This window comes from Lithobates pipiens, unplaced genomic scaffold (genome assembly GCF_037356315.1).
Source record: "Lithobates pipiens isolate NorthernLeopardFrog02 unplaced genomic scaffold, aLitPip1_a1.2 Scaffold_8, whole genome shotgun sequence".
NCBI classification, from domain to species: Eukaryota; Metazoa; Chordata; class Amphibia; order Anura; family Ranidae; genus Lithobates; species Lithobates pipiens.
In genome coordinates this window covers 47,948,360-47,963,256 of record NW_027507903.1, presented here as the reverse complement: position 1 = coordinate 47,963,256, position 14,897 = coordinate 47,948,360, and the positions used below count along the sequence as shown (strand labels likewise).

At 44.1% G+C, this 14,897-nt stretch overlaps 1 protein-coding gene across 3 annotated transcripts in view; it reads left to right on the top strand.

The window, feature by feature from the left end:
• Window positions 1-6,036, top strand: part of FES (FES proto-oncogene, tyrosine kinase) — a 292,890-nt gene extending 286,854 nt beyond the window's left edge. For all 3 annotated transcript variants that reach the window (XM_077471222.1, XM_077471221.1, XM_077471223.1), the window contains one exon: window positions 5,625-6,036. In XM_077471222.1, coding sequence (XP_077327348.1) covers window positions 5,625-5,767 — 143 coding nt within the window. In that variant the 3' untranslated portion in view covers window positions 5,768-6,036. The remainder of the gene's footprint in view (window positions 1-5,624) is intronic.
• Window positions 6,037-14,897: the final 8,861 nt, after the last annotated feature.

The following is a 14,897-nucleotide window of genomic DNA, read 5'->3' as shown; positions in this document are numbered from 1 at the left end:
TATAATATAATATACCATGTGTGTATCTATACAGTATATATGTGTGTGTGTATATATATATATTATATATACATACACAACTTACAGTATATAGGTTGTTCAAATTTGATGGTGGTAAAGTAACGATTTCTGTTAAGTACGTCTTCTTCTTTTTCTATATCATTCCAGGTAAATAATGGATTCCGAGCAGCAGCAATGTGCCATCACTGAGTTCTTGGAGGGACGCAGGCTGTCTGACATCCACAGAAGGCTACAGAATGTTTATGGAGATGACGCCATTGACAAGAGCAATGTGCACAGATGGATGTAAAAGTTTAAAGCATTGAAGACAAACCACTCAGTGGGAGACCATCAATGTCGGTCAGCCTGACCTCAATGGCAGCACATTGTTTCTGCTTGGAATACATTTTTGACCTGCAATGAAAAACAAGTAGAGTTACTATAGAGGAAGAGTTACTGTCTACCAGCGTGTAAAATTTGATTGCCCTATGTAATGCAGGCCACACACGGTCGAATTTCAAACGAATTTTCTTTTCAAAATCAGAAAATTCGTTTTTTTGTGATCCGATGATGCCACCATTGATTTTCGAAATTCGGCCAACCAAGCCTTCAATTTCACCTCATGTTGCTACAGAAAAGAATTTTCTTGGCTGGGAATCTTCTTTTCTCTCCGTAAAATTTTCGTTTATCTCCGTACATTTTCTTTTCTTATTACATTTCTCGCACGATTCTCCCATCATTAATTAGAAAATCGTTTGTTTTTCTAAAAATTTCCAACATGTCCAATTCCTCAAATTTTATTTCCGCACGAAAATCGTCTGTTGCTGCAGCCCACTAATGGTGCGAAATTCATACGAAAAGTCTTAGATACGATTTTCGAAAGAAAATTCTTTCGAAATTCGAACCGTGTATGGCCGGCATAAGTTTAAATTAAAGTGGTTGTAAACCCTTACAAACCACTTTGACCTACAGGTAAGCCTAGATTAAGGCTTACCTGTAGGTCCAAGCAATATCTTCTAAACCTATATGGTTTAGGAGATATTTGCCCGAAAACGGGCACCGCTGTCTACGGCGCATGCGCCGTAGACAGCGGCGCGCAGGCGCACTGAACGCGGCATTTCCAAAAATGGAGCTGCCGCATTTGTCGACTCCCGTGCGCATGTGCGGGAGTGACGTCTTCGCTGCTTCGCCGAATGACAGCGGCGGAGCTGCGAGACGCCACCAGCAAGATGGATGCGGTGGACTACAGGGGACAGCGGCGACTTCGCTGGTTCCTGTGTCAGGTAAGTGACACATAATGAGCTACTATGCGATGCATAGTAGTCCATTATGCTTTACCTTTGCAGGGAAAAAAAGAGGAAGTAAACTCATCAGGGTTTACTTCCTCTTTAAAAGTTATGTCCACTTTTTCATTACTTTCGCTCCAGACTATATAATATTATATATATATATATATATATATATATATATATATATATATATATATATATATATATAGTTGTATGCAAAAGTTTAGGAACCCCTGACAATTTCCATGATTGTCATTTATAAATATTTGGATGTTTGGATCAGCAATTTCATTTTGATCTATCAAATAACTGAAGGACACAGTAATATTTCAGTAGTGAAATTAGGTTTACTGGATTAACAGAAAATGTGCAATATGCATCAAAATGAAATTAGACAGGTGCATAAATTTGGGCACCCCAACAGAAAAATCACATCAATATTTAGTAGAGCCTCCTTTAGCAAAAATAACAGCCTCTAGACCAGGGATGTGTAATTAGAGGATCTCCAGCTGTTGCAAAACTACAAATCCCATCATGCCTCTGCCTCTGGGTGTCATGCTTGTGGCTGTCAGAGTCTTGCTATGCCTAATGGGACTTGTAGTTCTGCAACAGCTGGAGGTCCGCTAATTGCATATCCCTGCTATAGACGCTTCCTATAGCCTGTAATGAGTGTCTGGGTTCTGGATGAATGTATTATGGACCATTCCTCCTTCCAAAACATCTCCAGTTCAGTTTAGTATGATGGTTGCTGAGCATGGACAGACTGCTTCAAATCACCCCACAGATGTTCAATGATATTCAGGTCTGGGGGCTGGGATGGCCATTCCAGAACATTGTACTTGTTCCTCTGCATAAATGCCCGAGTAGATTTTGAGCAGTGTTTTGGGTTGTTGTCTTGTTGAAATATCCAGCCCCGGCGTAACTTCAACTTTGTGACTGATTCCTCAACATTATTCTCAAGAATCTGCTGATATTGAGTGGAATCCATGCGACCCCCAACTTTAACCAGATTCCCAGTACCGGCACTGGCCACACAGCCCCACAGCATGATGGAACCTCCACCAAATTTTACTGTGGGTGGCAAGTGTTTTTCCTGGAATGCTGTGTTCTTTTGCCGCCATACATAACGCCCCTTGTTATGACCAAATAACTCAATCTTTGTTTCATCAGTCCACAGCACCTTATACCAAAATGAAGCTGGCTTGTCCAAATGTGCGTTTGCATACCTCAAGTGACTCCATTTGTGGCTTGTGTGCAGAAAAGGCTTTTTTTGCATCACTCTCCCATATGTGCAAAGTGCGTCAAATTGTTGAAGGATGCACAGGCACACCATCTGCAGCAAGTTGATGTGGTAGGTCTTTGGAGGTGGTCCGTAGGCTGTTTTTGACCGTTCCCCCCCATCCTTTGCCTTTGCCTCTCCAATATTTTATGTGGCCTGCCACTTCTGGCCTTAACAAGAACTGTGTTTGTGGTCTTCCATTTCCTCACTATGTTCCTCACAGTGGACACTGGCAGCCTATATCTCTGCGATAACTTTTTGTAGCCTTCCCCTAAACCAGTGATGGCAAACCTTGGCACCCCAGATGTTTTGGAACTACGTTTCCCATGATGCTCATGCACTCTGCAGTGTAGTTGAGCATCATGGGAAATGTAGTTCCAAAACATCTGGGGTACCAAGGTTCGCCATCACTGACCTAAATCATAATGTAGAACAATCTTTGTTTTCAGGTCATTTGAGAGTTGTTTTGAGGCCCCCATGTTGCCACTTTTCAGAGTAGAGTGGAAGAGAACAACAACTTGCAATTGGCCAACTTAAATACCTTTTCTCATGATTGGATGCACCTGTCTATGAAGTTCAAGGCTTAATGAGCTCACCAAACCAATTGTGTGTTCCAATTAATCAGTGCTAAGTAGTTACAGGTATTCAAATCAACAAAATGAAAAGGGTGCCCAAATTTATGCACCTGTCTAATTTGGTATTGATGCATATTGTGCATTTTCTGTTAATCCAATAAACCTAATTTCACTACTGAAATATTACTGTGTCCTTCAGTTATTTGATAGATCAAAATGAAATTGCTGATCCAAACACCCAAATATTTCTAAATGACAATCATGGAAATTTTCAGGGGTTCCTAAACTTTTGCATACAACTATATATATATTATATAGTCTGGAGCGAAAGTAATGAAAAAGTGGACATAACTTTTAATTTAAACTTACATAGGGCAATCAAATTTTACATGTTGGTAGACAGTAACTCTTCCTCTATAGTAACTACTTCTTTTTCATTGCAGGTCAAAAATGTATTCCAAGCAGAAGCAATGTGCCGCCATTGAGGTCAGGCTGACCGACATTGATGGTCTCCCACTGAGTGGTTTGTCTTCAATGCTTTAAACTTTTACATCCATCTGTGCACATTGCTCTTGTCAATGGCGTCATCTCCATAAACATTCTGTAGCCTTCTGTGGATGTCAGACAGCCTGCGTCCCTCCAAGAACTCAGTGATGGCACATTGCTGCTGCTTGGAATCCATTATTTACCTGGAATGATATAGAAAAAGAAGAAGACGTACTAAACAGAAATCGTTACTTTACCACCGTCAAATTTGAACTACCTATATAATACATTGGTAGGGGTTCCTAAACTTTTGCATACAACTGTATATATACACAGTATATGCGTATGTACAGTATATTTGTCTATAGATCTATATATAGACAAATGAAGGAGGCATGAGCACTCTGTCCAAGATAAATGCCTTGATGCCCCACACAAAACCAATAATGTGGCAACAGGTATAGTAGACACTTAAATGGCTTCCAAAGATGAAGGAAGATATTTTTTTCTCATGTACCTAAAAAAATAGCTGTTAATTTTTCAGTAATCATTTTCCCATGTATTTGTACTTTAACTTCTTATGCCGCGTACACACGGGCGGACTGTATGGCGTACTTAGTCCGTCGAAACACATTTCAGCGGACAGTCCGCTCGTGTGTGGGCTTCAGCTGACTTTTTCAGCGTGCAGTCCGGCGTACTAAGAATTTCGGATTTTTCGAAATTCTGTCCGTCGTACTTTGGTTTCAGCGGACAATCCGCTCGTCAGTATGCTAGTTCGACGGACTAAGAATGGCGCATGCCCAGAAAGGATTTACATGGCAGAAGGGTGCTTTGCTGTGTATTGGACTTCCTATTTCTAGTCCCGTCGTACGTGCTGTACACGTCATCGCGCAAGCTTTCGACGGACTGTTTGTGCATCCGTGTGTGGTCAGGTCCGTTCAGTGGAAACTACGACGGATTGTCCGTCGGATTGTATGACGAACTAAGTATGCCATACAGTCCGCTCGTGTGTACGCTGCAATACAGTCCGCTCGTGTGTACGTGGCATTAGAAGTCCAATTCAGGAGACTTCATGAGTGAACTATGGTTTGCTTGGTAGTACTGAACACAAAGCCAACCGATTTTTCCCACGGCATACAAAACATTTTGAATTGGTTTATTTAATAGGCGGGTAGGATAGGCTCTCAGATGTCTCAGTGTGTTGGGATGCAGAAAACTGACAGGCTTCAAGTTGCCAACACTATAATCATCCGAAAGAGTTGCTGCACTTGAAAGTCTCTTGCTCAATGTATACCGGTAATCTTTATTTCCAGTACATTGCTCAGTACAAGTTGCACTATTTCGAGCGTCCTTGCTCTTACACCTGAAGAAGAACAGGGACGCTCCCAACTGTCGTGCAGCATGTACTGAGCAGTGTACTGGAAATACAGATTATACATTGAGCAAGAGACTTTAGAGCATGGCAACTCTTTTTGGATGATTATTAAAAAAAAAAAAAAAATGAAATATATAATCAAAGGAAGTGATGTTTTCCAAGCACAAAAGGATGGGACAAAAAATAAGAAAAAATAAAAAGAGGCGCTGGAGGTAAAGATGGAAGAAAAAAAAGTTGAAAAGCCCGGCTTTTCTTTCATGGGCACAAGAACAAAAATCTGACTCTAATTATTTCTGATATTTGTCAAGAAGCAGACAAATCGCTATTTTGGTATTTTAAAAATATTTGCACTCTCTCAGCTTACAGCTTCTTTCAAAATGTTCAAGTGAACCGAGCAATGCGGAGTCTTCTAAATTATTCAGGACGAGTCTTTTAACATTGTGACAGGGATAAAACACATGGGTGTTGAATAGAATGGAAGACGACCACGGCTCTCATCAAACATTCTGTCTCCGGGACATACCGACACCTCCAACAGATTATACCAAATCTTCCAATTTATGTCTTTTTTTTTATATATATATAAATAAGAAAGATAAAAGATGTTCTTATGATTGCAGGAAGCCGTCTGCCAGCTCCAGACAATTGTCCCGAGGATATTTATGAACTGATGCTGCGCTGCTGGGAATATGACCCCAGGAAACGTCCAAGCTTCAGCACTGTGCACCAAGAACTCATCAGTATCCGGAAGAGATATCGATAATTCCCGCTGATTTTATTGTATGTTCTGCCTCCCAGGCCAGGTGCCCGAGGCGGATCTTATTTATCATTGTACTATCTGTGTGATGCACGCGTTGATCCGATCCAAGGGATGTAAAGTAATTATCAATGGCATGGCACCTCTGCTCTGTGCAGATAGTAAAACGCACCGACATTTCCCATTCACCTCAAACTCGAATAGACATTTCCTTTATATTTCCTAACAAACCATGAAAGATTTTTTATAACAATATTAAACCCAAAATCAAATAATTTATTATGTTGTAACTTACCAATTCTTAGATGCATTTGATTAATTTGTTTTCTTTTTTGGGTTCATTTACACTTTACACTTCATTTACGCTTCAAAATGTGGCATTGGACACACTTTTTTGAAGAGCTCTGAATGCCAATCAAAGCCCCTGTCACTAAAAGTGTTACCTTGCAGTCCTGTTCACACAGTTGCATTTGCTTTACTTCAAAAATTATACACCATGTCACTTTCTTGGTGCTTCAAAGTGCCTCCAATGCATCCATAGAAGTGTATGACGACACTCGCTTACAGCACCTACAGCATTTGAGGGGCATTTATTCAGAGTTAGCTTCGCTTTGTATTGGATGCACTGAGAAACCAACAAGCCAGAAAGACATCATTAGTAGCAGGGTTGGTGCTACCACTAGGCACACTAGGCAGCCACCTAGGGCGCACTGCTGCCCAGGGTGCCTGGTCACTGGTGTTTCTACTCTCTTCTCTCTGCAGCAAGCAATTAAGTCTCAGCATTAGCAGGCAGCCACCGCTCCGTTCGCATATACTGTCAGAGCCGCAGGAGCGAAGGTCTGTGACCCCAAATGAATGGAAGCAAGCAAACATTCATGGGCGCTGGTGAGGCTGCATTTGATGGGCGCTGGTGAGGCCGCAATTGATGGGCGCTGGTGAGGCCGCAATTGATGGGCGCTGGTGAGGCCGCATTTGATGGGCGCTGGTGAGGCCGCATTTGATGGGCACTTCATTAAAAAGGTGGGGTATACATTGGCAGGGAAAAGAGGGTGGAGCCAGGGGGCGGCAAAATAAGGTTTCGTCTAGGGCAGGGATATGCAATTATCAGACCTCCAGCTGTTGCAAAACTACAACTACTACCATCATGCCTCTGCCTCTGGGTGTCATGCTTGTGGCTGTCAGACTCTTGCTATGCCTTATGGGACTTGTAGTTCTGCAACAACTGGAGGTCCGCTAATTGCATATCCCTGGTCTAGGCTGTCAAAAATCCTTGCACCAGTTCTGATTAGTAGTCACCTCCGGTTCAGGCATAAATATTTTGGGAGTGTCTGGTCTGAACGTCACATCTTGTGCAGGGTGGAGCAGCAGGAAGGTGAGCCGGTTCCTGAGCAGAGCAACTAGCAGATGGCACAGGTGGTGTGCAACATGGGAACGGGCGCTATAGCAGAGGGTGAACAGAGACCAGAGAGGCACAGGACTGAGCCACAGAGGACCAGCAGAGCTGGGGGACCAGAGCAGTAGAAACTAGCAGATGGCACACGTGGTGTACAACATGGGAACGCTATAGCGGAAGGTGAGCGGAGGCCAGAGAGAGACAGGACTGAGACATGAAGGACCAGCAGAGCTGAGGGACCAGAGCAGTAGAAACTAGCAGATGTCACATGTGGTGTCCAGCATGAAAGTAATATAGCGGGAGATGAGTGGGGACTCGTGGTATTACTATTATCTCGGGGATCAGCAGAGCTGGGAGTTAATACTGAGTGGGGGTTCAGCAGGGCTGGGGGTTACTACTGAGTGGGGGATCAGCAGGGCTGGGGGTTACTACTGAGTGGGGGATCAGCAGGGCTGGGGGTTACTACTGAGTGGGGGGGATAAGCAGATTTGGTGGTTAATAATGAGCAGGGGATCAGCAGAGCTGGGGGTACTACTGAGTGGGACATCAGAAGAGCTGTTGGTACTACTGAGCCAAGGACATGCGGAACAAGAGTACTAATGAACTAGGTATGTATATATATATATAATAACAATCTGCCGATTGGAGGTACTAATGAGCTGGGGGTATTACTGGGTTGGGGGTTCTACTGAGCCCCTTTAAGACAAATAGAACATCAACACACTCAGGGCATTTGCAAAGCTTCATTAAAACTTCAGAAAAGCATCACGGAAGCATCAAAAATGCATGTTAAAGGGATAGGTTCTTTAATGTTTGTTAAAATCAAAGCAAGTGTAAATGAGCCCTTAAGCTTTTCTTCCTTTATTTTCACTTGGTGATCCGACCACTAAGGGCTTGTTTAAATTGTAAAACCACATGGTTGAGCCTTGTTTTTACTGCCCCCAAACCACTCCCACTTTAAGCCAAGTTCCAGTCACCTGTGGAAAAATGTCAGCAGCTACATAAACTGTAGATGCTGACTTTTAAAAAACAGCCACTAACCTGTCCCAGGATCCAGTGGTGTGCTCACCCCAGTCGGTCTCACCCGCTGTCCCCGGTCACTATGAGCACCCCGCTGTGACAGCTTGCAGCTTCACAGCCAGGTGCCCACTGCGCATCTATGAGTCGTGCTCTGCATTGTGAATGGTGGATGCAGTCTTCTGGGACCGGTCTGTGTCCCAGAAGACTGCAGGGGAAGAGAGGGAAGGGAACTTACATTTCCAAACCGCCAAGATGGACGGAAGTTGGCTTCTGTCAAAATCAGGTACCTTCACCCCTCCGCTCCTCAAAAGTGGCAATTGTTCAAGAGGAGCGGGGGAACGAGTTCTTGAATTGTAATTTCCCATTTTGGGTGGAGATCCACTTTAAGCTGCAAAGGCCATGGACAAAGATGAACACTTGCGGTGGCAGTGATGCTTTGCATTGAGTAGTGGCAAAAATGATCCCTCCTGTTGCGTTCTGCTGGCAGAACCGTCCACTGAATGTAACCCATTCTAATAAATAGGGCTGCTATCTGCTGTTTACACAGTAATGGGGGTTTTTAGAGGTTAAAAAAGCAATGAAGAGCTGATATAACACTTTCTCATCATCTGTCAAACACCCACCCCAGATCGCTCTTCAGACAGTGACGCCAATGTAAACAAGCCCTAAGGCTGCTTTCACATTATAGCATTTTGTGAACTTTCACAAAATCGCTGCCCACACGCTTCCACACCAAACGCATAGGGCACCTTGTGCATTTTCATGGGCTGCCCTATATCCGACAAATGTGGCAAAGTAGCTCATGCACCTTATTGAGTGTCAAGCTTCATGCGTGTTTTGCTGCATTTGTTGAGCAGTTTTGCTTGCATTCAAGGAATACTAGATCGGGGGTCTCCAAACTTTCTAAACAAGGGGCCAGTTTTCTGTCCTTCACACTTTGAGGGGGCCGGACTGTGACCAGTGCGAGTAAAAAATGCCCTGGTAGTAATGGGATTAAATAATGCCCCATCATTGACATTAGTAGGAGGTATAATGCCCATTGTTGGTGTTAGTGGAAATAGTTCCCTATTGTTGGTATCAGTGGAAGGAATAATGCCCCATTGCTGGTGTCAGTGGAAGGAACCGTGCCCTATATTTAGTGTCAGTGGAATATGTATCACTACAGAATAGTGCCCCGTTGTTGGTATCAGTGGGAGGAATAGTGCCCCATTGTTGGTATCAGTGGGAGGAATAGTGCCCAATTGTTGGTATCAGTGGGAGGAATAGTGCCAAATTGTTGGTATCAGTGGGAGGAATAGTGCCCCATTGTTGGTATCAGTGGGAGGAATAGTGCCCCATTGTTGGTATCAGTGGGAGGAATAGTGCCCCATTGTTGGTATCAGTGGGAGGAATAGTGCCCCATTGTTGGTATCAGTGGGAGGAATAGTGCCCCATTGTTGGTATCAGTGGGAGGAATAGTGCCCCATTGTTGGTATCAGTGGGAGGAATAGTGCCCCAAGGGCCAGATAAAGGCAAGCAAAGAGCCGCATCTGGCCCCCAGGCCGCAGTTTGGAGACCACTGTGCTAGAGTATGATTGCAACGTAAGCCTGTTATTTTACAACTGCCTTTAACAGACCAAGCTCTCCAGCAAAAGTAGCAGTTAGAGGGTTGAGCACTGACCGGGGGGCTGACAATGGTCAGCTTTTATTCATTCATGTAAAATCTTTATCCCAAAAGGAAACCTTGCAGAACGCAACAGGAGGGATCATTTTTGCCACTACTCAACCTGTTGCTGTAACTGCTTAAAAGTGTTACTTGGAGATCAGCTTCAATTTGTTAAGCTCATCTAGAGATGCCACTGAATCTAAGGCCATAGATGACTCGATTTTCTTTTCTTTCAACAGGTGAAAGGAAAGAAAGAAAATTAACAGTCAGTGTTGATTGGGGGAGGGGGGGTCACTCCCGCAGCGTTATTATGTTCTGCTGATGGGGAGCCTTCCCCACCAGCAGAACACAATGATTACTGCTAGAGGTTATAGCCACCGTCAGTAATCACATGTAGAAAATCAGGCAGGCTGTTTGTATCCAAGTCAATCCAGCCAAGATTTGATCCATCTATGGCCGGCTTAACACTACCCTCTCCCCAGACTGACAATACTGCTGTCCAAGGGTGTCTCTGTTGCTCCTACATCCAGAGTGGAGACAACCTAACACATGAAGTATGGAACTGGCTGGATCAGCAGATGAAATGAAAGGAAAAAGCCTAAAATAAAAAACGAATGCAGCCACCACATTTAGGGATTGGAAAGCTGCAAAATATTACATTTTTGTTGTGGGGTTTAATATCACTTTAATAGGACAAAGAGCTAAATGCAGGTTACAGTGATCTGTGTCTATCAGTCTTATGCTAAGATACTGAATAATACTAATTACCAGAATGTGGTAATCTATAGAACCAATTGCACCAGTGGCGGTGCGTCCATAAGGGTGCATGGGCACCACCCCCTCTCTCCTGCAACCCCTCTATCACCAATAGATAGATTCATGCATTGCATGATTCTATGGCTGCCGCTGCCACCCCCTATTCAAGCCCCTGGCCCCTTTTTGGGCGCATGGCACCTGAATTACAGCAGTGGGGGGGGGGGGTGTTTTTGAAGCACCTGATTAGAGCTGTAGGCTCTAATAGGCATAAAAAAATGGCGCTCGCAGGGCACTCAGCTGTGTTAGAGAAGCAAATGAATATTCGCTTTCCTAACACTAACACCCGATTGGCTGAAACAACAGTTGCTGTGATTGAACGCCAGGCGTCCAATCATAGCAGGGGACGGCAAGAGAGGACAGGAGAAGACATCAGGGAGCTGTCCCACTGAGACGGGTAAGTGCAGATGGCGGGCTGGCGGGGGGCACACTGGCAGCATTTGATATAGCACAGTGGCTGCGTTTGATGGGGCACAGTGGGAGAAATTGATGGGCACAGTGGCGACAATTAATGGGCACAGTGGCTGCATTTGATTGTGACAGTTTAGCTGTACCCCCATGTCTGCCAGCTGCACATGTGCCACCAAGGCTTCTGTCCCTATTGTTACATCCCTATACCCACATCCTTCAAAGAGTAGAAATTGTTGCATCCTGCATCAGGATTCATTTTTTCAAATAAAAAGCTTTTTAAATTTTTTTTTTTGTATGTAGTATGTGAAAATACATTTATACATTTATACACATGCATTGGGTAAATACTTTAAACCTTATACACACGAGAAAGTCTCTTTGATTGAAATTGTTATCTGATTGAGTTACAATAAATAAATGGTTGATATTCACACTGCCTCTCGTTACCTTATATTGCACTTCACCTGCATTTTGCTGTGACCAAATCTACTCACCGAAACATGGAAGCCTTTTACTTTCACTACTTGTGCTAAGAAATAGAGACGTTTATACAGATGTTGGAGTTGCCGGTGTCCTATCATATACAGTCCCCCATCGGATAGTGTCCGCTGTGTACTGCACATGCGCAGTACACAGCACACACAGATTCCGAAAATAGCCAAAGATGAACGACGCCTGCGTCGTGAGTCCAGGTTCTATCCCCACCATCCATGTGGACATAGAGCTGGAATATAAAAGAGCTGAGCGCAGCGAGACCGAGCCCAGAGTGTGGCGAGCGAAACGAGTCCACGAGGGGGCCCTCTAATTTTCCCAGCCCTATGTTCACTTGGTTGGTGGAGCTACCACCTTGACTCACGGTGCAGGCGCCGTTCATATTCGAAGATTTTCCGAAGCTTCTTCTGCTCCGTACTGCGCAAGCGCTGAGCATGCGCAGTACAGAGCGGACACTATATGATGGCCGGACTGAATATGCCAGCACACCGGACACCAGTTCTGCTTCACCTACATTAAAATAAGCTGGTTCATTCTATCTTATGGTATATTAACCACTTCAGCCCCGGAAGGTTTTACCCCCTTCATGACCAGACCCTTTTTTGATGCATTATTTAAACTGTTCTGTACCTAAATAAAATGTATATCCCTTTTTTTTCCCACAAATAGAGCTTTCTTTTGGTGGTATTTGATCACCTCTGCGGTTTTTATTTTTTGCACTATAAACATAAAAAGGCCGGCAATTTTGAAAAAAAAAAACAATATTTTTTTACTGTTTAAAACATCCAATTATAAAAAAAAGGTAAAAAAAAATGAATTTCTTCATCAATTTAGGCCAATATGTATTCTGCTAGATATTTTTGGTAAAAAAAAACAAAAAAAACAATAAGTGTATATTAATTGGTTTGCGCAAAAGTTATAGCGTCTACAAACTATGGGATGTTTTTATTGAATTTTTATAGATTTTTTTTTCTTTACAAGTAATGGTGGTGATCAGCGACTTATAGTGGGACTATGACATTTCAGAGGACAAATCGAACACTAAGGCTGCTTTCACACTGAGACGCTTTTGAGGCGCCAAAGTGCTAAAAATAGCACCTGCAAAGTGCCCTGAAACTGAAAACAATGGGGCAGCGCTGCAAACCCACCTGCAAAGCGCCCCTTTGTGGGCAGTTTTAACCCTTTTTCAGTCGCTAACGGGGGTTAAAACTGCCCTGCTAGTGGCCGCATATCGCCGCTAAAACGATGTTAAAGGGACGCTTTACCGCCAGTGCCCGCAACGCCCTAGTGTGAAAGTAGCCTAAGTGACACATTTGACACTTTTTTGGGGACCAGTGACACTAATACAGTGATCACTGCTAATAATATTCACTGTCACTGTACTAATGACACTGGCAGGGAAGGGGTTATCATCTGGGCAATCAAAGGGTTAAATGTGTCCCTAGGGGGTGCTTTCTTACTGTGTGGGAGGTGTTTGTACTGTAAGAGGACAGAGATCTGTGTTCCTGCTTAGCAGAAACACAAGATCTCTGTCTTCTCCTGTCACAGAACGGCAATCTGCCTTGTTTACTGCCTCGGGAATGATCGGCGGGTCCCAGCAGACATCGGATCCTCCGGACCCACCGATTTGCTCCGGCTCACAGCAGGGGCAGGTCGCTGGCGGCACGCGCATGCGCCCCAGAACCGGGAGAAAAAAAATCATGTACAGGTACATGATTTCAAACTAAAGGGCCACCCCGCCACAGTATATGTACATGGGGCGGTCTTTAAGCGGTTAAAGTAGAAGACAGGACAGATAGAACCTCTGTTAGGCATTTTTTTTCTGTCTCTGTAGAAGAGACTTCCCTCCACTTCCTGTTGTCACTACGACAGGAAGTGGGGAGAATTACTCCAACAGGGGTACTCTGTGTCAAGCAATCAGATTCTAAGATATTGAATAATAATAATAATAATAATACTAAATTGCGGTAATCTATAGAACCAAGAAAATTCCATATTTAAAGTGATACTAAAGTCTCAGGTTTTATTGTTTAAAAATAGCAAACATGTTATACTTACCTGTTCTGTGCAGTGGTTTTGTGATAGAGATCCTCCTCTATTCAGGTCCCTCACCAGCACTCCTGGCCCCTTCCTACTGCCGAGTGCCCCACAGCAAGCAGCTTGCTATGGGGCCACTCGAGCAGAGCTACAGCTCCCTGTGTCCATTCAGACACAGAGCTGCGGCTCGGCCCCACCCCCTCTCTCTCCTCATTGGCTCACTGACTTGGATTGACAGCAGCGGGAGCCAATGGTGCCCGCTGCTGTGTCTCAGCAAATCAGGAGGGAGAATCCTGGACAGCAGAGGCTCTCGTGCAACATCGCTGGATCTAGAATGGGGTTGAGGTAAGTATTAGGGGGTCTGAGGGGGCTGCTGCCCACAGAAGGTTTTTTTATCTCAATGCATAGACTACATTAAGAAAAAAAAACCTGCCCTTTTCTGTATTTCCCCGAGAATAACCTGGTCTTATATTCATTTTGGCAACAAAAGACACAGTAGGGCTTATTTTCAGGGTATGTCTTACCATGTAATGTGCTGTCTTCTCTCCCCCTCTCCCTCCCTGCCTGTCAGGAATCCCCAGTGTGAACCAAGTTAAAATGCTTGTAAAATCCTATAATACACTCTATTACAGTAATATATAATGTACAATGTGTGTTTCTGTAATATAATTGTGCCAAATATCTTCATTATAGCGTGTGTCCCAGAAGACAAGGTGGCCATTCACAAAGTGCCATGTGACTCGCACGTGCACAGTAGGAAACCGGCTGTGCAGCCTGAAGGCTCCACAGCTGGTTTCCCCTAGTTGTAATGGTGGCACCTGCACTCGAGCCGTTAGATGTATCGGCTTCGGGGGGCCGACATCGTGGGCTCCCTGGACAGCAGCTACAGGACTTGTACTGTACTGTGGCTGCTGACTTTAAAAAAAACTAAAACTTTTTTGCGGCTGGAACTCCGCTTTAACATGGCAGCATCAGGGACCTGAAGACCAGCGAAGAACCGGCCCAGGTAGGGACAGCAATGGATCCCTGGACAGGTAAGTGTCTCTATATTAAAAGTCAGCAGCTACACTGTTTGCTTTTTTTAATCAGTAAATGTACTTACTGTGGATGGGCGGCACAGGCAGGCTAAGTGATGTACCCTTATGTCGCTTAGCACATGCTCACTGGCACCCACCTTGGCCCAGTTGGGCCAATCACAGCACCCTGTACCATGTGATTAGCTGTAGCCAATCACAGATTACTAGCAATTACAGCTGTTATGAACGAAACCCATTCATGACAGTTCAAAACATTGATCAGCACTGTAACAGCAATCAAAATGTAAA